Source organism: Balaenoptera borealis, assembly GCF_965194805.1.
Source record: "Balaenoptera borealis genome assembly, chromosome: 13".
NCBI classification, from domain to species: Eukaryota; Metazoa; Chordata; class Mammalia; order Artiodactyla; family Balaenopteridae; genus Balaenoptera; species Balaenoptera borealis.
Window position 1 is genome coordinate 13,950,720 of NC_138870.1, and position 24,245 is coordinate 13,974,964.

Sequence of the window (24,245 nt, forward strand, 5' to 3'; positions counted from 1 at the left end):
CACTTCTCACTGCAGACAGTGATCCGATGCCTTGGATTCCAGAGAGTTTCTTGGTTAACTCTTTTGGTTTGGCCCCTTGGATCCCAGTGGGAAATAGCTACCCAAGGCAATGTGTGCCTTTGAACTAATGTAGTTGGCTCTAGCTACTTAATCTCTGCAGGCAAATTTTCCAGATTCTCCTTTCTTCTGAAACATGACACACATTCTTTTCTTGTGAAGGCTGATCAACAGGTGGTGGTGGGTATAGTTAGTTGACCTGAAGGGACTGGGTTCCTCCCCTACGAGAGTTAAGGGGCCGTCAGGGAGCAGGAAAAGGGCTCCTCTATGGCACTTAGAAGCAGCATAGTCTAGGAGAAAGTGTATGGTCTTTGGAGACAAACAAACTAGGATTTGAATCCTACTTGTGTGAACGTAGTCAATTTACTTAGTTAGATTTTCACTTTAGTTTTCTTACTTATAAAGTGGAATGGTGTGATCTCCATAACAGGGAGGGGGACAAACCTGCTGCTTAAGACAGAAATGCTCAACACAAGGAAAATTAATTTCTTTCCTTCCTGCTTTGTTTCACCCTCTCTTTTTTACCTTCCCTCAAAAAGTATGCAGGAGAAAAGAAAGTATACAGGAGATGGAGAAGGTTTGGTAAGAATCCAATTTCTTTCTGAATAAACCCTACATTATCCCTTAGTTCCTTTCATCTTTGGTTCCTCCAATCTCTGGTTCTTTGTATTTTTTATTCTTGCCTCCTTCTCTGAACCCCAACTCCACCATCTCTCACTTTACAGTAACTCACTTGCTCGACAATCACAGAAGAACCATACTTAAGTATTTTGAGTACTAGATGCCAGCTCCATGTAGACCAGTACTTTGTTTTCTTTGGTTTTATTTTTCTAGTGCTTGGAACAATGCTTAACATGTTGGTTAAATGAATGGATAAATGAATAAATGAATCAGTCCCTGAGCTAGTAGGTTTTTGGTTCCAGCACTAGTTCTACCTGAATTCAGCCCACAATCATGGTCATCTTAGCCATATCTCAGCATGAGTCTAGGTAAAGAATAAAAAGAAGGGAGCATAAGACAACATATGAGGCCATTATTATTACTGCTAACACTTTGGCCATTTACTCATCCTCACAGCAACCTTATGACACAGTTACCATTCTTATTATTTCCTTTTTACAAAGTAGAAATTGAGGCTTAGGAAGGTTAAACAGCTTAAAGTTTGTGCAGCTAAGTTGTGGGACTGGATTCAACTGGGCTGCCTCTGGAGACTGCCTTTTAAACTACTTCATGAAAGACAGGGTCAACTCTTACAGTGGGAGCGTAACTGAAATTGAGAAACAACGCAGTTTTGTGAGAATTAGTGGATGGGCACCACTCGTGTTTGGAGGCGATGGACAGAGGGGAGAAAGGTCTTGCCTTCAATTTCAGTTTTTGTTGCCGACACTTTTTGCTGCAAAGCTGGGGACATTTCTGTTGAATCCTTCTGCAAGAATTGACTTTCTAATTTGGTTTTCAACCTAAGAATGAGACAGGCATTTTAGGGAAATTATGCATCCTGGAGGGTCACTTCGATAATACACACTTTGGAAGGTAAGAAATTTTAAAATTCAGGGAGCCATTAAGACTTTTGATTTTGTCATTAATTCTGTCTTGCATGAGGTTTAAGTGCCTCTCTTATATTGGACCATAAGCTCCATGAAAGCAGGGACATCGGTGACACTAAATATTTACTGATACTGACTTTATGTCCTTCTAACTTATTACAGTGCCTATCACATGACTGATGTTCCAAAAGAGATTTATTAGATGAACAAAAGAATGATTCAGGCAGGGACTAAGTGGCAATAGATGAGATACTAAATAGATAAATGAATGAAAAGAAGTGAGGAAGATAAAAATCTGTTTAGTTCCTGCTATGTGGCAGACATCGCACTTGGTCCTTTATCAAAATTCATCTCCCTACAAAGCACACAGAAGGTTGGAATTACTGTCCTTATTTTACATGTGTGAAAACAGAGGCTCAGAGAGGTTAGAGAATTTGCTCAAAAGAACACAGCCATCCAAGAATACGTCAGTGAGAGGGAGACAGGCTGGCAATGGATGGATGGTAGATAATACATATTAAGCCACTGAATGGTCTCAGGTGACTGACTGGCTAAATGATTTTGCATAGTTTGTTATTGACCTTGAAATGGTCACTGCTGATTTAAAGGCCTGAATGGAATCCAAATCTTAAGCATCATTAGATTTCTAGCTATTTGTTTAATGATATTTGCTTTTAATGATAATGACTTATTCGTTCTTATTATCGATATGGTTATTTCTAATTCTAAAATGGTGCTATATGGTGGAGAAAAAAAATCTTGTTTTAGAATTGAGCAAAGAACTATTTTATTATAAGGACCAATGGAAAAAGTGAAGTCTATACTGGCACAAAAACAGAAATATAGATCAATGGAACAGGATAGAAAGCCCAGAGGTAAACCCATGCACATATGGTCACCTTATTTTTGATAAAGGTGGCAAAAATATACAATGGAGAAAAGACAGCCTCTTCAATAAGTGGTGCTGGGAAAACTGGACAGCTACATGGAAAAGAATGAAATTAGAACACTCCCTAACACCATACACAAAAATAAACTCAAAATGGATTAAAGACCTAAGTGTAAGGCCAGACACTATAAAACTCTTAGAGGAAAACATAGGCAGAACACTCTATGACATAAATCACAGCAAGATCCTTTTTGACCCACCTCCTAGAGAAATGGAAATAAAAACAAAAATAAACAAATGGGACCTAATGAAACCTAAAAGCTTTTGAACAGCAAAGGAAACCATAAACAAGACAAAAAGACAACCTTCAGAATGGGAGAAAATATTTTCAAATAAAGCAACTGACAGAGGATTAATCTCCAAAATTTACAAGCAGCTCATGCAGCTCAATATCAAAAAAACAAACAACCCAATCCAAAAATGGGCAGAAGACCTAAATAGACATTTCTCCAAAGAAGATATACAGATTGCCAACAAACACATGAAAGAATGCTCAACATCACTAATCATTAGAGAAATGCAAATCAAAACTACAATGAGGTATCACCTCATACCAGTCAGAATGGCCATCCTCAAAAAATCTAGAAACAATAAATGCTGGAGAGGGTGTGGAGAAAAGGGAACCCCCTTGCACTGTTGGTGGGAATGTAAATTGATACAGCCACTATGGAGAACAGTATGGAGGTTCCTTAAAAAACTGAAAATAGAACTACCATACAACCCAGCAATTCCACTACTGGGCATATACCCTGAGAAAACCATAATTCAAAAAGAGACATGTACTGCAATGTTCATTTCAGCTCTATTTGCCATAGCCAGGACATGGAAGCAACCTAAGTGTCCATTGACAGATGAATGGATAAAGAAGATGTGACACATATATACAGTGGACTCAGCCATAAAAAGAAACAAAATTGAGTTATTTGTAGTGAGGTGGATGGACCTAGAGTCTGTCATACAGAGTGAAGTAAGTCAGAAAGAGAAAAACAAGGGCTTCCCTGGTGGCGCAGTGGTTAAGAATCTGCCTGCCAGTGCAGGGGTTCGAGCCCTGGTCTGGGAAGATCCCACATGCCGTGGAGCAACTAAGCCCATGAGCCACAACTACTGAGCCTGCGCGTCTGGAGCCTGTGCTCCGCAACTGGAGAGGCCGCAACAGTGAGCGGCCCACGCACCGCGATGAAGAGTGGCCCCCGCTCGCCACAGCTGGAGAAAGCCCTTGCACAGAAACGAAGACCCAACACAGTCAAAAATAAATAAATAACTAAATAAAAATAAATTTAAAAAAAAGAAAAAGAGAAAAACAAATACCGTATGCTAACACATATATATGGAATTAAAAAAAAAAAAAAGGTTCTGAAGAACCTAGGGGCAGGACAGGAATAAAGACACAGACGTAGAGAATGGACTTGAGGACACGGGGAGGGGGAAGGGTAAGCTGGGACGAAGTGAGAGAGTGGCATTGGCATATATACACTACCAAATGTAAAATAGCTAGTGGGAAGCAGCTGCATAGCACAGGGAGATCAGCTCGGTGCTTTGTGACCACCTAGAGGGGTGGGATAGGGAAGGTGGGAGGGAGACGCAAGAGGGAGGAGATATGGGGGTATATGTATACGTATAGCTGATTCACTTTGTTATACAGCAGAAACTAACACACCATTGTAAAGCAATTATGCTCCAATAAAGATGTTAAAAAAGAAAAAGTGAAGTCTAAATGGAAATTTCTTGCTCTGAATATCTGCTAAATTTCTCTAATATGCTAATTGGTCCAGTCATGGAATACAGGATTCCCATTGGCTCAGTGATGGCTCCCAGATCACTGTTTCATGGACTCAGAAATTGTTCATCTTACCATACACTTACTTACCTTTGTGAAACACTCCAGAATCCCAGGACGTTCAACAACATTAATGATGCCAAGAAGAAGAAGAAGCTTTCTAAATTGCCTTTGTTTAATGTGTTTGGAAACCAATTGCCTGTTTGGAACAAATGTAATTGTTATTCAACTGTGGAGTTATAAGTTTCTGTGAATATTTTATCATGCCACAATTCATAGAGCTTTATTCGCTTGAATAATATCTACAAAGCATAAAAGCACATCTGAAACTCATAGTTAAAATTCATTTAATTCTGTAATTAACAGTAAAATAATAAGCAAGGCAGGCCAAATGTTTTGAAGGTCAAAAAAACTTGATTTGCATAACACAACATAGGTGTCAGAAGAACTGGGTTATAAAAGTAACCCTGATTATGCTATTAATTTGCAGGAACCACATTTGTCTTTTTCATCCTTATATGTCTAATATCTAGAACAGTGCTTGACACCCCCATAGGGATTGTTTGATAAATATACATTCAATGTATGAAAAATATTTACCATCACCAGATAGCTGGTTGCATGTGCTAATTGTAAGGCTAGTGAGATAATAATATATGTAGATGTCAGATATTACTTTATTTTGATAACTTAGATAAGATAATCCAGTGTTACCTTATTATAATATCACAGACCCTATCGGTCAAATACTTGAAGTCTCTGGTTGATGTGAAGATTTTCTTTTAACCTGATGAGTAATCCCTTCAGTTTAATACCCCTAAGTAAGGAATCCTCACTTCCTTTTGATGTCCAACTGAGTATATATGAAACTAATTAGGATTCAGGTAATTTCTTTTACTTTACTCCTAAATTGTGACTTTTGCTTTGATCTTTGCTAGAACTCTCTTTTCATATCTACACCTATGTATCTATATCCATATTATCTCTATGTGTTACACACACATTCAATTTTTCTTCAGTTGGGTTTGAGATATTATTAAATACATTATATGAAATACGATGTATTATATCATATATATTATACATGCAGCACTTATTTTTTACACAATACTTTAGAAACAGCAATGGAATCTTAGTATTAACAAATATATCACACATATATAGCATTACAGAAGTTTAAAAGATTGATTAAAAGGTAAAATCTATCTTCAGAGAGAGAACTTACATTCAAGTGCTGTTCTGAATGGGCAGAATATTTCCCCTCAAAATGTTATGCGTTATGAGAGCAGGAATGGGTCAGCTGTGAGCAGTCAGATGCCAAGGTTCTTGGCACTTCCTTGCTTTTTTACAGGAGCAGCTCCTACATTGGGTTGTGAGCAATCCGTCTACATTCCAATAGACTTGATCTTCAGTGTCATCTTTCGCACATGGGTTATGGGTTGCTTCCTGGACTAGAATATGGTTCTTGGCCTCTCCCTTGACAGTGTATACTTTTAAATGGGGTTTGAATTAAATGCTCTGTTCAAGGTTGATAGTCAGCAAGTGCATAAGCATGACAGCTGTGAATAATTGTGCCATTTCCCATTTAAAGCTGCTTCTCTTCTGTCATTTAACTTCCCAATGACTATTATTATGGACAACCATGAAAATTAGCTTGTGTCCATTATAGTCTGGGACCTATAATGAAATCTGGTATTGAGTTTAAAGCTATTTTGTAAGTTCTACTTCCCCATTTTATTAATTTGTGTTCCATTACAATAGAAATTTATGGTTTTATTGCTATATTGACATGCTGCCTTTATCTGATATTTAGGAGAAATTTCCCTGAATGTTTCCCTCTATGTCTGTCTGTCGGGTATTGTGTAACCCTCTTAATGTGTGTGTGTGTGTACAGAAACTAAACATTTGATTGTACTTGAATGGGGGAGTCAGGGTAGAAAGGTCAAGGTAAGGTGAGATAGCGTCACACTTATTTTCAGGAAGAACTAAGCCATCCTGCTAAGCCTATTCAAACAGTCCTGTTTCCTTATTTCTCTTGAATTAATATCCCACTCATATTTTTGTCCTTTTCATTTCACATAAGTACTTTGCATGTCATGCGATTATACCATTTTATCACCGTGTTTCTCTGGCTAGAGTAAGAGGAGTTTGCACAGAGTATGCAAAGCCTCAGAATTAACATGGCATTAATTCTTCCCAGAGCATGCATTTTGGTCCATAACAAGTAATTGGAAAGACTATCTTTATTCTATAACAAAGTCAGCTGAGGGAGAAGAATATCAATTTTGTAAGATCTTTAAAGGTAAAACATAATATTTCCAAGAAATTGTGCAATTACAGCGAATACCAGCCTATCAGGAGATGGTGCTAGATCCCCCGGGCATGCCGGTGTGCTTGTGTCTCTGTCACTGGGGATGCTGGGGTCGCACACATGAGAAGCACTGTGACTTGGCGTTATGTGCATGTGGGGTGACAGGAGGATGTCCTACTAGAAAAGTTAAAGGCAGTGGAAATTTACGAGTAACACAAGATATTTTGTGAGCAGAATTATTTTAAAAATAAAATGAAAGAGTGCCATACCACCTGGTCAGACTCCTGATAATACTCCTCTATTTTTTCTTTATTTCCTTTTTAAAAATTTCTATTGGGGTATAGTTGATTTACAATGTTGCATTAGTTTCAGGTGTACAGCAAAGTGAATGTTATACATATACATATAGCCACTCTTTTTTAGATTCTTTTCCCATGTAGGCCATTACAGAGTATCAAGTAGAGTTCCCTGTGCTATACAGTAGATCCTTATTAGTTATCTATTTTATATATAGTAGTATTCTTTCTTAAATACCATTTTTGTGTTCGGCTTTCTTCCTAATGCTGAGCTCATTCCAGCCCCATATTTTGGCCTCTTTAGCTATAATTTAATATTGACTGTATAGCTAATTTACATGGTGAGCTTTGTGGTAAAGAGAACCGCCACCTAAATTGATAACATGGAACAAACACTAGCATCAAGTTGGAGAGAAAGATTCTTCATGAAGCTTAAATTTGTTTTATATGTATAGAGAGATTGTGTCTATGTAAAGAGATAGCATTGGGTATAAAAAGATATACCCAATGGAAATAGTATGGGCTTTGGAATCAGAGAGACTTTTGAAGTCTCTATTATTTAATAGTTTTGTTGTTGGGCATTTGCTCCACTGGACCCCTTCAACCTTGGTTTCTCCTCTCTAAAATGACAGCAGTACCTCTCTCACTGAGCTGTTATGAGAAGTAAAAGAGATAATAGAAGTCAAGGGTTAGGCACAAAGGAGGCACCCATAAGCATTAGGCTATCACCTCTCCCCTCTTTAGAGATGCTCATATAAAATCACGTAGCCTGAGCTTGATCTTAGGCCCATTTCCTGTTAGATATTTCTTCATGTTCTGTGTGCCATTTTTTTTTTTTTTTAATCATTATCCCAAGACTGGTTGTAAAATGTTCCATTTAACATTGTCAGTTGACTCAGCTCTTAGGTACTATAACTTTATTTTAGGAGCTTATAAACTTTTATTGTCATAATTCACATTTGTGCCATTTTTCATCTGACATTTCTAGTACCTGATTGAAATCAGGAGTATCCTTGCAAAAGGAGACAAAGTGAAGACTTTAGGTCTCGAATGGGACTAACTAGACTTCTCTAGATCTTAGTTGGGGTGGGCAGGAAGGTGAACAACATGAGAAGAAAATAGCCACGTAAAGAGTCCAAGGAATGACAAAGTGCTATTTGTTAATGCTGACAGTGAGCCCTAGTTACGTACTTTAATTGTATAACCAGCTAGTTAGTAATGAGTGTTAGGCTGTTGAGGTAACAGAACACTCACAAAATGTTTGGCATTGCTCACAGTTTCCTCAAATATCTCTTGCTCAGCTAGATTTATTTCTTCATTTGAAAATCATTTGTTAAGAAATTTTTATGTGCCAGGAAACGGGCATTCCAAGTTGCTTAAGAAAAGGAGCTCATGGATTAGTAAGGGAGACACACACACCTCGTTTTATTGCACTTCACAGATACTTCATATTTTACAAACTGAAGGTTTGTGGCCACTCTTGTCAAGCAAGCCTATCAGTGCCATTTTCCCAACGGAATTATTTTTTAATTACCGTATGTACATTGTTTTTTTAGACATAATGCTATTGCGCACTTAATAGACTACAGTACAAGGAATGTACAGTGTAAACATAACTTTTATGTGCACTCGAAACCAAAAAAATTCACATGACTTGTTATTGCTTTATTTGCTTTACGAACCTGCAGTGTCTCCGAGGTATGCCTGTAATTATTCTCAAGCAGTAGACTTTATAGATACTAAATAAAATGTTTCTATTTATCTTAAATGATCACGGTCATTTTAGAGATAAACAGACTATAGACTTATCTAAGCTAGTTCTTGTATGTTATTGACTAAAGGGTGAAGGCACAGAGCTGTAAAGGGAATCATCACTCAGCAGAACCCTCATTTCTTACCCTCACCACTGCACGAATACAGCACCCTAGTGGCGCTAACAGAGCTACTAATTTTAGGACTTTCCTTAGCATCTCAACAGTTTAAAAACGTCTGGACAGCAGTCTTTGACATAGCTTACCCCAAATACCGTTTAAAATTCCTAAGACGACATTTCCACCTAAATCCTGGGATTGACCTATCGTGAGACTCAACCTATCGTGAGACTCTTGGGGTAATTTACACTAAATTTAAGGCTTTTGGAACGGGATTGAGAAATACATACGGTGACCCACACATGCTCTGAGGCTATAAACAGCACAAAGCTGCTGATGTAAAAGAGGAACATACTTTATTCCTGTCCCATCTTATGCCCTGTATTATAAGGCCTAACATTTCGTGTGCTGCCTTTATGTCTTGAGTGTCACAGGGCCCCAAAGGCCTGACCGCACATTCCCCTGCTTCCTTTGTCAGATATGTTCCCCACAGGGGGATATTGTCCCCTCCTGGCTAGTTCCCTATTAGCCAGACCAGCTGCACTCCGCCCGGTCCTCAACCTGACAGATTTCACTTCCTTACCAGCTTTCAACATTATTCAGACCAGCAATCACATCCCCCTGTAGGAACCAGAGATCACCTCACTGCTTTGTTGCTACAGACCCTGCTTGTTCCCTCTCTTCCTCAGTGCAACCCCACAGGGCCAGGCATGGTATGCTCTGGTCCTCTGGGCTGTGAGCACAGGTGATGACTAAACTGCTGTCCGTCTCATCTGCCCACGTATTCAGCCTTCTTATGCTATTTAGGGGGAGGATTCTTCCCTCCCCAACGGGGTGAATAGGAGGTGATCAGGAAGTGCCCGTACCACAGAAATCAAGGTCAATTCTAGACAGAATTATAGTATTTGCTGTTGATCTAATGCATAAGTACTCTTTTGGGGAGAAGTCCTCCCCTACATGCCTCTAACCAGTACCCAGCGCCAAGTATCTCTGCTGCTAAACTATTGATACATCAGGGAGTGGAACTTCCATAAACCCTGAGACAAGAAGTAATGGGAGCACGGCATTGTAGTTCTCAGAAGGAAAGCATTACAGACGAACGTGAGCGAGAGTCAAGTATGCTTGAGACTGCAAATTATAATCACACTGTCTGATCAGAGTGTTGGAGAACCAGAAAATGGTATAGATAACGTTCTCACTTTAGCTCAGCAGTCTGCTTGTTGCAGTAACTTGGGTTTTAATGGGGCACCTTAACAGAAGATTTTGGCAAAAATACGGAATGTGACCAGAGGTAAGGAAATCCATATACATTCTCAGTTAGTAGATACTACCTCCCAGTAAATCTCTACCTTGAAGATGAGTAAGTAGAAAAAAAAAATCCATATGAGGGAGGAAATGTGATGATAATATATATTATTACTGTTGCTTACAAAACACCCCAACACAAAATGACAAAGGTTAAAATAATAATAAAAATGAGAAACTCATAAGGCAAAGATGAAAATAAAATAGCAGAAAATACTGATTTCAGGAAAAATTGAATTCAAAGGAAAAACTATTTCAAAGGGACATCAAGGATCTTCTTATATTGGTAAAAAGCACAATTCAAATTGAAGATATGTCAATGAATATCCCTTAGGTAATGAAACATAACAAAATCTGTTGGAAACACAGAAATAAATAACAGGTAGATAATTCTTGTGAATGATTACATACATCACACTTTGATCAATTTTTGATAGAATAGGCAAAAAGGAAAATAATGTAGAGAATTAGAATAATGTGATTGGCACTTTGCTGTACACCCAAAACTAACACAATATTGTAAGTCAACTATACTTCAATAAAAAAAGAATAATACAATCGGTAAGAATTTAATTAAGACCACCACATTGTTTAGTAGAAAGAAAAAAGTTATAGAACTTATAGAAGTTTAGGTAACATCAACGACAAACCAAATTCCTATAAATTGAAGATTCTGCTCCTAAATAACTAGCTGGTCGAAGAGGAAATGAAAACCACAATCACAATGTATTTAGAAAATAAAGAAAATGAGAAAATTGCATTTACAGATTTAGGCATACAGATTTAAATCCTGTTAAGAGACAGATTTAAAGGCACACTGTTTTCATTTTTAGAGTAGGAATGAGCATACATGAATTAAACATTCAACACACAAAAAAATCAGAAAATAAATTTTAAAAAATCTCCGGAAAGTAAGAGGAAGGAAATAGAACAGAAAGTCAATATCTTAAAGTATATTAAATAGTTCTAAGAGCTGATTCATTGCAGGAAAATGTAACAACAGTAACAACAAAAACCCTGACAAATCCAATCAAAATACACAACAAAAGAATCAAAAGAGATAACAATGTTTAGTTATGAGTATGCTATGTTAGTGTCAAAAAATCTTATGCAAGGAGGATGATTATCTAGGAAAACATTAATTGCCAAAATAGAACTAAGAAGAGATGAAAAATCTTAATGGTGGCAAATAGCAGGAAAACATTACAAAGAATGATTCTCAAAAGAGATATTAGGTCCTGAATGCACCTTTTAATTTTCATGGAAGAAGTGAATCTTTCCCCTGGATCTTCCAGAGCAAAAGATCATCAAGTATTGATGTTATTGAGGATTGTTTATCCCATGTATGTTAAGATGACTTCATGTTGAAAAATCTATTAATTAAATATACCATAATGTCAGGAGCAGTAAGAAAAATCAAAAGGTGATCTCAAGAGCTGTTTAACAAGCATTCAATAAAATTTAACCTGATTTATTTAAATCTTAGAGAACAAGAAACAGAAATTTTCTTATGATAAAAAACATCATTTAAGATTATCTTTATAAACCTACAAATATGCTTAATAGAAAACTGAGAAAAATTCATATTAAGATCATGAGCAAGATAAAATGTGACTGTCTTCTGGTATTAACATTGCCCTGGAAGTTCTGTGTCCTGATGAGGATGCAAAGCATAGGAGTTAATATTGAAAATAAGGATAAAAATTATATTTATCTTAAGATTAGAGAATACTGCTGTAAACTTAAAAGGATCAACTAAAATATTCTCATAAATTTACTAAGAAAGTTTAAGAAGTTGGATGCAAGATGAAGACATAAACATTAATAATCTCCCTATATAATAGTGATTATCTCAGTGAGCTGTAATGAGGGAAAATGATTCAGTTCATAACAGCAAAAAGATAAAGAGCATAAAATGCCTACAATAACTCTAACAAGAAATGTTAAGGATATATATGAAGAAAATCTTACTGAACTAAATTTTTAAACATTGAATAAATTAAAAATGTTATACACTTAGACGGAACACTATTGTAAAAGCTTTTATTTTTTTCCCTAAAATTAGCTAACAACTTCTACTTATTTTATTAAATAAAAACAGGAATTGGGGAAAACTAAAAGAATGATTTTAAAATTCATATGGAGGTATAAACCATAGGGAATATGATTCTTATATTTATTATATTTTTATAAATGAAGAATGACCATAAGAAGTATGATTAGTAATACCTAATATGTATTATATATCATAAAACTGTAATAATTGAAAAGAGGGTGATACTAAGCTAAAATCAAGAGGCAGCTAAAAGGAACAAGATGCAAAGATAGCCCTGAAACAGTCCTAAGATCACCTGAGCACTAAGGCTATATTAAAGTACACATCACGGGACTTCCCTGGCGGTCCAGTGGTTAAGACTTCGCCTTCCAATGTAGGGGGTGCAGCTTTAATCCCTGATTGGGGAGCTAAGATCCCACATGCCTCGTGGCCAAAAAACCAAAACATAAAACACAAGCAATATTGTAAGGAAAATTCAATAAAGACTTTAAAAATGGTCCACATCAAAAAATATCTAAAAAAAAAAAAAACAAATAAAAATAAAGTACACATCATTGACTAACCAGAATCATTTCACTTATCCTATGGTTGTGGAATATTTCTGGTTTAACTAACCTTTCTCAACTTATATCAAACTATGTTGTGCAATTTTTTTATTTGAATCAAATAAGTGTTATTTTACTTAACACGAAAATTAAGTCCACATGAATGAGAAAATTCTATTCAAACTATTAATCTACTGAATTCCATAACTATAGCTAAATGCAATGAAATTAATCACAGTGATAAAGGTTGATAGACTTGATTACATATATCAGCAAAACACATGTAAAAAAAACTCATCTATAAAATTAAATGTTTAGTTAAAACCGGGAAAATATTAGCAATAAATGACGATAATAATATCTCTAAAGTTTCAAAGACATAGAAAGCAATAAGAAAAAACACAAATAGACCAAAAGAAGAATGGGCAAAGAATATATGTCATTTTATGAATGAAGAAAAGATAGCAATGTTCATAACATTAAAAATTTCAATTTCCTGTTCTTAAAAACACAAATTAAAGTAACAATGGAATATAATTTTTGCTAATCAGATTAACAAAGATTAAAATAGTAATATTTTCAGGGCTGAAATTAATACATTGAGACAAGTAATATCCTACCACACTGGCAGCATAATTGATGTAGCCTTTTAGAAAACAATTTGGCTTTACTTCTCAGGAGTCTTTAAAATATTTAACTTCATTGAAAGCAATCACATTTCCAGGATTCTATTCCACGGAGACAATAAGTTGATGTACTTTAATATTATATAAAAGATGCTCACCTTAGTAATATTTGTAGCATTAGAAAATGGGAAACAACCTAAACATTCCTCAAGAAGGGAAAGGCAAATTAAATTAAGATATATATTCATCCATGCAATGAAATATATCAAGTAATTGTTAAAAGTGAGCTTTTATTCTTTTGGAGAGACATGGAAATATGCTCTCAATATTTTTAAAGAAAGAACAAAAGGTGGGTGCTTGATACAAATTTATTTATTGAGCTTTCAGCAGGATTAATTTGGACACTAATTTTGCTTAAAATATATACCCATATAAATTTAATACCTACACACACAAATAAAAATAAATTTGGAAGAAAATTTACCCAAATAATAATTGCTATTATCTTTTCAAAGTCTTTTTTTCTCCCTTCTTATATACTTTGGATTTATTTCATCATTTATTACCTTTATGGCAGAAAAATAATATTTTAAAACCACTTCATCAAGCATACTTTTGAAAAACTTTGACTTCTAAAAATCATTTCTGATTTATTATAAAAGATCAGAATTGGCTGGGTTTCAATCACAACCAACTCTTCTTCAGCAGTCAAAGTACAGGATAACAGCCTCAATATTGTAACCTGCAAGTTACGTGCTATTTACGAACCTGTCCTAAGATTTTATTTTGGAAATTATAATACCCCAAGTGACAAAAACTGGTCGATTCTGAACCCTTCAGTGACATTTCACTGTATTCTCTATTGAAATCCTAGATTTACCCAATACCTCAAGTATACATGGCATTATTTTAAGTGCTAAAGCATATTGTTTTTGATTCAAGGCAGACTTTGGCTGTCTCTTTTGGAGGAAGAGGCAGTATTTCCCCTTTTTACTAACTACTGTTTTATTCTGAAGGTAAAGGAACTGTGAGAAATCTTTATTTTTTTATTTTTAAATTTTTTTATTGAAGTATAATTGATTTACAATGTTGCGTTAATGACTGCTGTACAGCAAAGTGATTCAGTTATACATATAGTATACATTCTTTTTTTAATATTCTTTTCCATTATGGTTTATCATAGGATAGTGAACATAGTTCCCTGTGCTCTACAGTAGGACCTTGTTGCTTATCCATTCTATGTATAAAAGCCTACATCTGCTAACCCCAGCCTCCCACTCCATCCCTCCCCCAAACCCCTCCCCCTTGGCAACCACAAGTCTGTTCTCAATGTCCATGATTCTGTTTCTGTTTCATAGATAGGTTCATGTGTGTCATATTTTAGCTTCCACATGTAAGTTGTATGGTATTTGTCTTTCTCCTTCTGACTTACTTCACTTAGTATGATAATCTCTAGTTGCATCCATGTTGCTGCAAATGGCATTATTTCATTCTTTTTTATGGCTGAGTAGTATTCCATTGTATATATGTATCACATCTTCTTTATCCATTCATCTGTCATTGGACATTTAGGTTGTTTCCATGTCTTGGCTATTGTGAATAGTGCTGCTATGAACATAGAGGTGCAGGTATCTTTTTGAATTATAGTTTTGTCTGGATATATGCCCAGGAGTGGGATTGCTGGATCATATGGTAATTCTATTTTTAGTTTTCTGAGGAACCTCCACACTGTTTTTCACAGTGGTTGCCCCAACTTACATTCCTACCAACAGTGTAGGAGGGTTCCCTTTTCTCTACACCCCCTCCAGCATTTATTATTTGTAGACTTTTTAATGATGGCCATTCCGACCGGTGTGAGGTGGTACCTCATTGTAGTTTTGATTTGCATTTCTCTAATAATTAGCAGTGTTGATCAACTTTTCACGTGCCTATTGGCCATCTGTATGTCTTCTTCGGAGAAATGTCTGTTTAGGTCTTCTGCCCATTTTTCAATTGGGGTTGTTTGTTTTTTTGTTGTTGAGTTGTATGAGCTTTGTATATTTTGGAAATTAAGCCCTTGTCAGTCACATCATTTGCAAATATTTTCTCCCATTCTGCAGGTTGTCTTTTCGTTTTGTTTATGGTTTCCTTTGCTGTGCAAAAGCTAAGTTTGATTAGGTCCCATTTGTTTATTTTTGTTTTTATTGAAACTTTGAAAATCTTAAAATGTGCCTTTTGCAATTTTTCAAATGATAGTTGGACACAGGGAGCAATTATTTACCTCAAACTTTGTTAGACTTTTTTAAAAGTTATTTTATAATGGGGGTCATCTAGCAAACATCCAAAATTGTTGAGACAAAACTGAAATGGGTTTTACACCTTACTTTATTTTAGACACATCTATCACTTCACTATGTGCTTTTTGCTTGGGAGCCAAGAAGTATGCAATTAAAAAGATGTACCCATCATTTTCCAGGGTGGACGTGCTTCTGTGTCCAGGGAAATAAACCGTGTGCAGTGAAAAGAGCTTTGGAATCAGGGATCCACCTTGGCTTTATGATTTGGGCAACTTGTATAGTTTTCTGAGCTCATTTTCTTCTTATTCATGGTGGGGCTACAAATATCTACCCCCAAAGAATTGTTGTGAAGATTTAATGAAATAATATCTTTGTGAAATGCATACAGCAAGGTCTGCATATAACTGACACTTAATAAATGTTAATTTCTTTCCTTCCTCCTTTCAGTAACCTGATTTAAATGCTTCATTTGAGATTCATAGCTCTCCTACCTGAGTTAATTTTTAAAACACATTAATTTTCATGATACCTGAAGGAAAAAATGCCTAACAACTATATTCTAACTTTGGCTTTTCTACCACTTTTTCATATTTATCTAATAACTACTCAAATTATTATTACCCTCAAATTACAGACAAGGAAACAGAGACACAGAGAGGCTGAACTGTTTGCATAAAGTCATGTAAAGGAGACAGAATAAATATTTGTTGAATGAATGGGTGATTGGAGATTGGGCTCCGGATCTGCACATGCTCAATACTTTGTTCTCATAACAATGTCTGCATCAAGACTAAAATTTGCATTTCTACTTCTTGGGAATTGTGGATAAAAATGAAATCAACTTGCTGTTTCCAGGAAGGGACACAGTGTCTTTCAAAATTGTTGAGAAATCTCTATGCATTGTTCACCTGAACTGCAGGAGAACGGGCCTGGGTGATATTTGGGATAACAAGCTTTCTTATAAGGGTGATTTCATTCTCTTGAAGAGCATTGGGAGGTAAAAACCCATCAAGATAGTGTGTTCTCATGATGATTTCAATGAATTATCATGGAAATGAGTTTTAGAAGAGAGGCAATGCTTTGTGATAATAGCCCGATAATGCCATTAGCTCTGAACTGTAATTGTAATAGCATTAGTCAAATGAATATATCTGATATTAATTTGAGTGTCAAATATTTCTATAAGGTTCTTCTTGTTAATTAAACATCAGCCATGGTATTATTAATTCAGTATTAGCCAGTTCTTGCACATAGTAGGAACCTAATGTGTTTTTGTGGACTGAATTAATAAATCAAGCTCTAAGTGGAGCTATTTCAGAGTGAAATATTGAATTTAAATAACATCATGGATATAGCAGGAACTGATTTTTGCCCCAAATCTGCTTGCTTGTACAGTCTGTCCTTTCATTTGCACCTCCAATTAGCTAATGGTGTAGACTTATTAATATCAAAATTTGAGAAGAAAACTTTTCTCATTTTTTGCATATTTATAGGGAAATAGCCTATAAGATTTACCCTAAATTACTTAAAATCAAGAATAGAGTTTGTGCCTTTCTTCTTGTTTCTTATGGTCTTTAGACCATTTTAAAATCTACCAGACAGTTTCATGCCTGCCTTGAGCACCTGAATAGCACTGGGCAAAATCATGCTTTAGGTGGTTTGAAATCACCCTTCACGATCACCAGTGTCAACTGGGTACTCAACACTGCCACCCTTCTTAATATTTCTCTTCTAAATCATCTTTTCTAGCTCTCGAAATAACAAATTCCTATCCCCCTGTCTTTCCTACTCTTTATTCTCATCTTAAGCCACTTTTGCTTTCATGAATAGTTTGCTGCCTACTTTATAAAGAAAGTTGGGAGCCTTGAAAGGAAGGCTCCAGGATATTTCTGACACCAGAACTACACATCTGCTTGCACCTGCACCCACGCTCTCCTTTCTTCTGTTTCAGTGCAGGAAAGAAGTATCCACCCTCTCTAAGAAGTCAACCTCCCTTTGTCTCTTGCATTTTTAACTTCTCCATTTGTGCCAGATAATTTCATCAGTTAAACATGATCAAGTATCTCTCAAAATTAAAAAAAATGTATCTTGAACCCACATCTCAGTTTCCCAGGTAAAACACAGGACTCACAGTTAAATTTGAGTTTCAGAACAACCATGAATTATTTTTTTAGAATAAGCATGTCCTAAATATCGCACACATAATTTTGTAAAGTATAATTTATGCAAAGTACATCCATAATATTGCATGGGACATACTTATTCTAAAACAAATTTAGTTTACCTGAAATTCAAACATAATTGGGTGTCTTATATTTTTAAGTGCTAAATCTGGTAAATCTACCCACAGCTTCCTCCAAACCACCACTTTATTTCTTAAATCTTCAGAGAAAGTTCTTCAAAAGAGTTGTTTAGATGTGATGCCTTTATTTCCTCACTTACTAGATATTTTTGACCCTACTCCAATCTGGTTTTCTGTCCCTTCTCACTGCTGAAATGACTCTTGCTAAAGTTACCAGTGATGATCTCTTGTTAGATCTATGGATACTTTCCATTCCTCACTCTACTTGATCTCACAGTAGCATTTTACACAATTTATCATCTCCTGTTTGAATCAGTCCTCTCTCTTATCTTCAGTACACACACACACACACACACACGCGCACACACGTGTATGTATGTATATATTTCCCTCCACCCTCTGGCTGGCCTTTTCCTTCTCCGGCTGGCCATTTCTCCTCCATTTACCCTCTATTACTGAGGCTTTTCAGGTCTAGTTGCTGGGGTCCTTTTTCTCCTCGTTCTTAATATTCACACTAGATAATTTTATTCACTTCCATGGGCTCAAATGCTATTTTTGTGCCAAAGATTCTCATATTTATATATCTAACCCAGATCCTTTTTCTGAGATCCAGCTATTTCCATTCGGATGTCTCACAGGTAGGTCAAACTTAATGTGTTAAAAAATGAATGGCTGAAAAGTTTTTCAACCTCTTTGTCTTCTAGTGTTCTCCATTTAGTAAATAGAATCTTTGCCCACCCAGTTGCTTTTGGCAGAATCTGGGATGCTTCCTTGATACCACTCCTCTCTTCTGCATCCTACCACCTCCTGACTTTATCAAAACCATCACTAAGCACTATTGATTCTACCTCTGAAATCAAGCTTATATCTATCCATTTCTCTCCACCTGCCTACTTCCTCACTAGTTCATCACCACTAGACTTGCCTGAGTTACTTCATTTGAACCCTTCCGGCTTCTCCCAAGCCATTCTTCTTTCCTTTTCAAATTACATTGCATCCACAGTGATCTTAAAACACAAATAGCTCATGTCACTTGCTTGATGCCTTTATAATTTCTTATTGCATACAGGTTTAAAAAAAAAATATCCCTGTAAGCCAAAGGTCCTGCATGATTTTACTTCTACTTTCTCAACCTGACTTCATGTGATACTCCCTGAATATTTTCAGGTTACTGATCTTCTCTGAGTTCCTCTGATGCACCAGGTGATTCCTTACTTCCAGGCTTTGGTATATGTTCTTTCTACCAGAAATTCTTCACTCTTATGCTCACCAAGCCAAATACCACTCATCTTTCTAGTGTCAACTTCAACACCGTTTGCAGGCACTCTTAGCATGAACATGGCTGTGAATCTAACTCTATCTAGACATGTAAGTTTGCCATGCAAAGGGAGCACCACTAACGGCATGGATCCATGAGGCCAAGAAGAATCTCAGAACGTGGCTTTATTTCATCTCATCCCAATCTGGTCCTGGAATTGAAGCTGATAGGATACCTGAGCTCTGCATTTATGGGACACATTCTTTTCTGAAGAATTATAAAAATGCCAAACCAGAACATCGTGCCCATGATAATCCTAGCCCACTTGGAAAATGTTGAGATCCCACTCAAATTACAATAACAATACAAATCATTATTTTTGTGCACCTTTACTGATCTGGTGCTTTATATCTATTTCCTCTGGTCCTCATAGATATCTTAGAAATTGTTAGTGATACCATTTTAGAGAAGGAGAAATTGAGACTCAGACAGGTTAAGTAATGTGCAGTCAGGGGTGAAAAAAACTTTCTTCTGTCCTTCTAGGTTCTTCTGGCTGGTCTAAGAATGAAATTGACATGAGACAGATTGACAGGAGAAAATCAAATTTAATTTTGTACTTACGGGGAACCCCACATACATGAGAGGTTCAAAAAAAGAAAGATAAAATGAGGTATATACGCCATCCTGATGTAAGAAATGGGATAAGGGCCTGGAGCTTCCAAAGAAAGAGGGTAATTCACAGGCTAATAAGGAAAAGAGCAGATGTTTGGTAATTAGATGTTTGCCCTGCCATATAGATGGGTCCACTTAGGTAAAATTTATCTCTGGTGAAAACTCTTTTTCCGGGAAAAATTCCCAGTTTAAATTTTTCTAGGAAGTTAAAGGAGGGGCAGTAAAGTCTCCACTGACTTTAGCTCAAAAATAATCCAAACTTTAGCTCAAATAAATAATAGGCCAAACTGGCACATCCTGGGGAGAGCTGTTCTGAACCCCTAGTGCTCAAGACCTCACAGTTTATCAAGGGCTGAGTTGAGTTTGAACTCAGGTTGGTCTGACTCCAAGTTCCTCCATTTCTACCTCTCATGAGCCAACAGCAATGGATGCTCCTGTCCCCATCTGAAAAGTATTTTGGGCTTTGCCCTGATACTGTTATGAACCCTAAGGCCTCCGAGCAGCTCTGAGGGTCTCTCTGGAGCCAAAGGTTGAGGGTGTAGAATAAGTTGTTTCTAGGATATGTAACCCTATTGGACGAGGGGGACTCTGCACCTGATTCTGACGGAGGGTCAAGAGCAGCTTTGCCCGTGGAGCACTGGGGGCATGCCATGTTAGCCACGGGAAGAGTGGCACGAAGCCAGTTGACGGTCAAGTAGAATATGGCCTGGATAAAGGTGAATTACGGGGTAGCAGGCCACTTCTTTTCCCTTCTGGGTCTAAAAATCTGTCATCTTGAAACCCATTTGTAGTTAGACCTGAAGCATTGATGTGAATTTGAAGAAACACATCTCTAAGAAAATAGGCACGGACCTGTGAAATCCAGTTGAATAGCCTTCCAGATGCATAAATACTTTCTTCTTTCAAGTTTACTGCAACTGCAAATTCCTGTTTCAAGAACGACTCCTTGATTCATGCTGAGATGGCTGTCAGTGGTCTCAATAATCATAGATATTTAAATGAGAATTTTAAAAGATCACTATTCTAATTTAAAATGCTCTTGGTGGGAATTAAACAGCTAAATTCTCTGCTTCTTTCCTGAACTCTGAAGAGGAAGGACTAAGAGGGGCAAGAAGATGTATACCTTGACCTCTTGATTCTGCCCAATTATCCAGTTTCTCTGAGACATTTTCCTTTGGATCTTTCAATCACCTACACATCCATAACTAAGATGTCACTTTTCACTGAATTCTATTTTGTTGTTTTTGTCAAAAGGTAAGCTCGCGCTCATGTGTGTGAGAAAATTGATCTGGTTGCTAATGGCATAGAGTCGAAATAAGCAGTTTGACTGACTTCTTCACTCCCTTTTATTAGCATTGCTACTTTTAGATAAACTATTCCTGAAATGATTAGTGTAGGAAGATGGGTTTAGTCTTGTATCTTCTTTAAAGCACTCACAGTTAGAGATCCCAGAAGGATCAGTTTTCTCACTTGTACTGAAAATGTCATTCTAACAGTTATCTGTCTGCACAGTCAAGTTTTGAGAAATCTTTTGAATTTACCGCATTCACACCATTCTCCATCATGGTGCTAAAAATGACTAATGCAGCTTGGAGACTGTGATAGCTGATCATCTTTTCCAATCATACGCTAACACTCACACACACACTCACATACACACATGCTCTGCTGACATGAATCCTTAAAGGTTTAAAATATCCTATATACTAAATGGAATGTGGAGGCTTGTGGGATGCTTAAGCATAGAGCTATAGTGTTCTCTTCACTATGGTCGGTTCTGTCAAAGAAATTGGTCTGGTTGTTTGATTAAATAGACCCATCTTATTTCTAACCAAATGTGCGACTATGGCTTTATCTTATATTTAAAATAATCTCTGGCATTAAAATTTCAAATACATTACTTAATTTTATCCTCCCATCATCTCTGAGAAAACTGAAGTGCAGCATTCTCTTTTTTTACGTAGGAGGAAACAGTCTTAGAGTGATGATGACCTACCCAAAGTCATGCAAAAAGTCAAAGGATCACCCTCTCTTAGGGGTCCTAATTAGTCACCATACGCCAGTTTAGGGTCACTAAAACAAATCATCTAGATGAACTTCATTTCCTTTCTTGACGAATGCTAATCTGATGGTTAAAGGGACTGTCACAAACGCAGATATATCCTATTCCTAGAAAAACATGTGACAAAAGTCTCCTGTGATGTCATTCTGGGGATGATGGAGAAGTGTGTGGGCTGAATGATAGTAATTAGGTGAAGTGGGAGATGATTATATCCAAAAGGGGAGGATTAGTTGATTGTCATTAACTTGCAGTGAGATCTCTAGGAATTTTCCACAAGGCTTTGGTTTTGGTCCTGTCCAGTTCAACAATTTTATCAGTTACCTGGAAGAAGTCTAGGAACTTGCTTACTAAATTTGCAGATGACACAAAGCTGGTAAAAAAGTGAAGATTAGTAATTCACTGGATGACAGAATCAAGTTTTTTAAATGTCTGTTATTTAGAATGATGGGTTGACATTTATTAAGGATAGAGATAAAGTCCCCCATTTAATTAGGAAAAGAAATTGTGATAAGATGACTGGAACTGAATTGAGAGAAACTGCCAAAAATAAAAAAAAGCCTCGGGTTTTAATTTACCATAGGTGTGATGCAACTACTGAAAAAGTCACCACAGTCTCTGTTGGCATTAAGAAAGAGAGAGAAAGAAAGAGAGAGAGAAGGTTGATAAAAGTAACGTATCTATCTTGATGTACCCATTTTGAGTATTGCGATTGATTCTGGAAACCATATTTTAAGAAAGATACAGACAAGTTGTTATTTGTCTAACGGATGGAGGGGTTTTGTTAGTGAAAAATCAGGGAATCATGTAACATGAAAAAAACTGGAGTGGTTTGTCTATAAAATAGAAGGGGATCATAATAGCTGTCTTTATTGAGCACTTATTGTGCATATTAATTACTTAATCCTCTCAGAAACATGATGAATTATTTATTGTTGTTGTTTCTGGCATGAAAACTGAGGACACACAGCTAGACTACCTGGATTGGAATTCATATAGTTTGACTACAGGACCTACTCTTTTAAACATTGTACCACATTACTTCTCCAAATATTTATCAAATGTCTGAAGAGTTGCTATGTGGATAGAAAACTAAGCTTATCCTGTGGAATACAGTTATCAACAGATGAGTAGACTCAGGTTACTTCTCAAAGTAGAGAATTTTTCTGGGCACTGGAAGATGATGGTACATCTTCTAGTTTTTGGTACAATGTTAGACAAGATTACCTCTAAGGTGACATCCAACTGTAAGATTCTAATTTATTGGGATGTGATTTGATGTAACACGGTATTACTATGAACAGAAAAAAAAATTTTCAGAAGTAAATCAAATCAATCATCAGTAATTTAAATGGTGTTCTTTTGACATAAGTTTAGAGAATCTCCCCTGCACATCCCATGTTGCTAAGATGTCCTCACCATGTGTTCTTGGTAAACCTCCTTGCATGGGCACCAAACTGCCAAAATTATATAAACTTTTAAAAATCTATCTTTTACTATGTCTAGAATATTATCAATAATATCCTATATGCAGACCTCCATCCAAGGAGATTGTATTGCAGAAGTAAAAAGCCCTTACACTGTGTGACTCTTAGTAGCTGTTTGATGTACTAAAATCAACATTGGTTGCAAATAAAGATCCTATATGCTGCAATGAAGATCCCATGTGCCACAACTGAGACCCGGCATAGCCAAAATAAAATTAAATAAGTAAATAAATATTGAAGAAAAACATTGGCAGTGGTTTCAGAATGCTGGGAGGGTCAGAGCTCTGTCAGATACAAGTGGTGGTGACTAGAGCACTTCATTTTTCTTATTTCTGTCTTAATTATTAAATTTCAAAAATGAGGATAGTAATATCAACTTTATAAGATTGCTGCAATAAACCCAGTAATGTATATAACAGGTCCTACCACACTATGCAGATTCTCAATAAAAATTTAGGTTTTCAGTGAAATGTATTTGCAAGAATAGTTGTGCGTGATAAAGAAATTGCCTGGTCTTTCTTCCTGGTTCCTGGGAGATAAACTCTAAAACCATTGAATTTCCTAAGCGATTGAAGTATGTTTGTTATTCATGGTTGGCCTCTTAAGCCTCACCTGATGGTTTATGTTAATGACATGACTCAGAATGGGAGCTGGCCAGCCAGGAAGACCAACCATATGATTAGAGGGTTGGGGTTTTGAGCCACAGGATATCAGCCCGATCTCTTCAGAGAGAAAAGAGGCTGGAGATTGAGTTCAACTACAATGGCCAATGTTTCAGTCAATCTGCCTACCTAATAAAGCCTCAATAAAAAGTCTGCACACCAAAGCTCAGGTAAGCTTACCAGGGTGAT

At 36.4% G+C, this 24,245-nt stretch overlaps 2 protein-coding genes across 3 annotated transcripts in view; one reads left to right on the top strand and one right to left on the bottom strand.

Annotated features, from left to right (window-relative positions):
- The window catches only part of LOC309609897 (uncharacterized protein), a 465,108-nt gene that overhangs the window by 139,368 nt on the left and 301,495 nt on the right, over nucleotides 1-24,245 (top strand). The window lies entirely within an intron of this gene.
- Nucleotides 1-24,245, bottom strand: part of SLC15A5 (solute carrier family 15 member 5) — a 109,041-nt gene that overhangs the window by 4,414 nt on the left and 80,382 nt on the right. Inside the window, 1 exon segment of the mRNA XM_082352037.1 lies at nucleotides 4,421-4,529. Within this exon segment, the coding sequence (XP_082208163.1) occupies nucleotides 4,421-4,529 (109 nt within the window).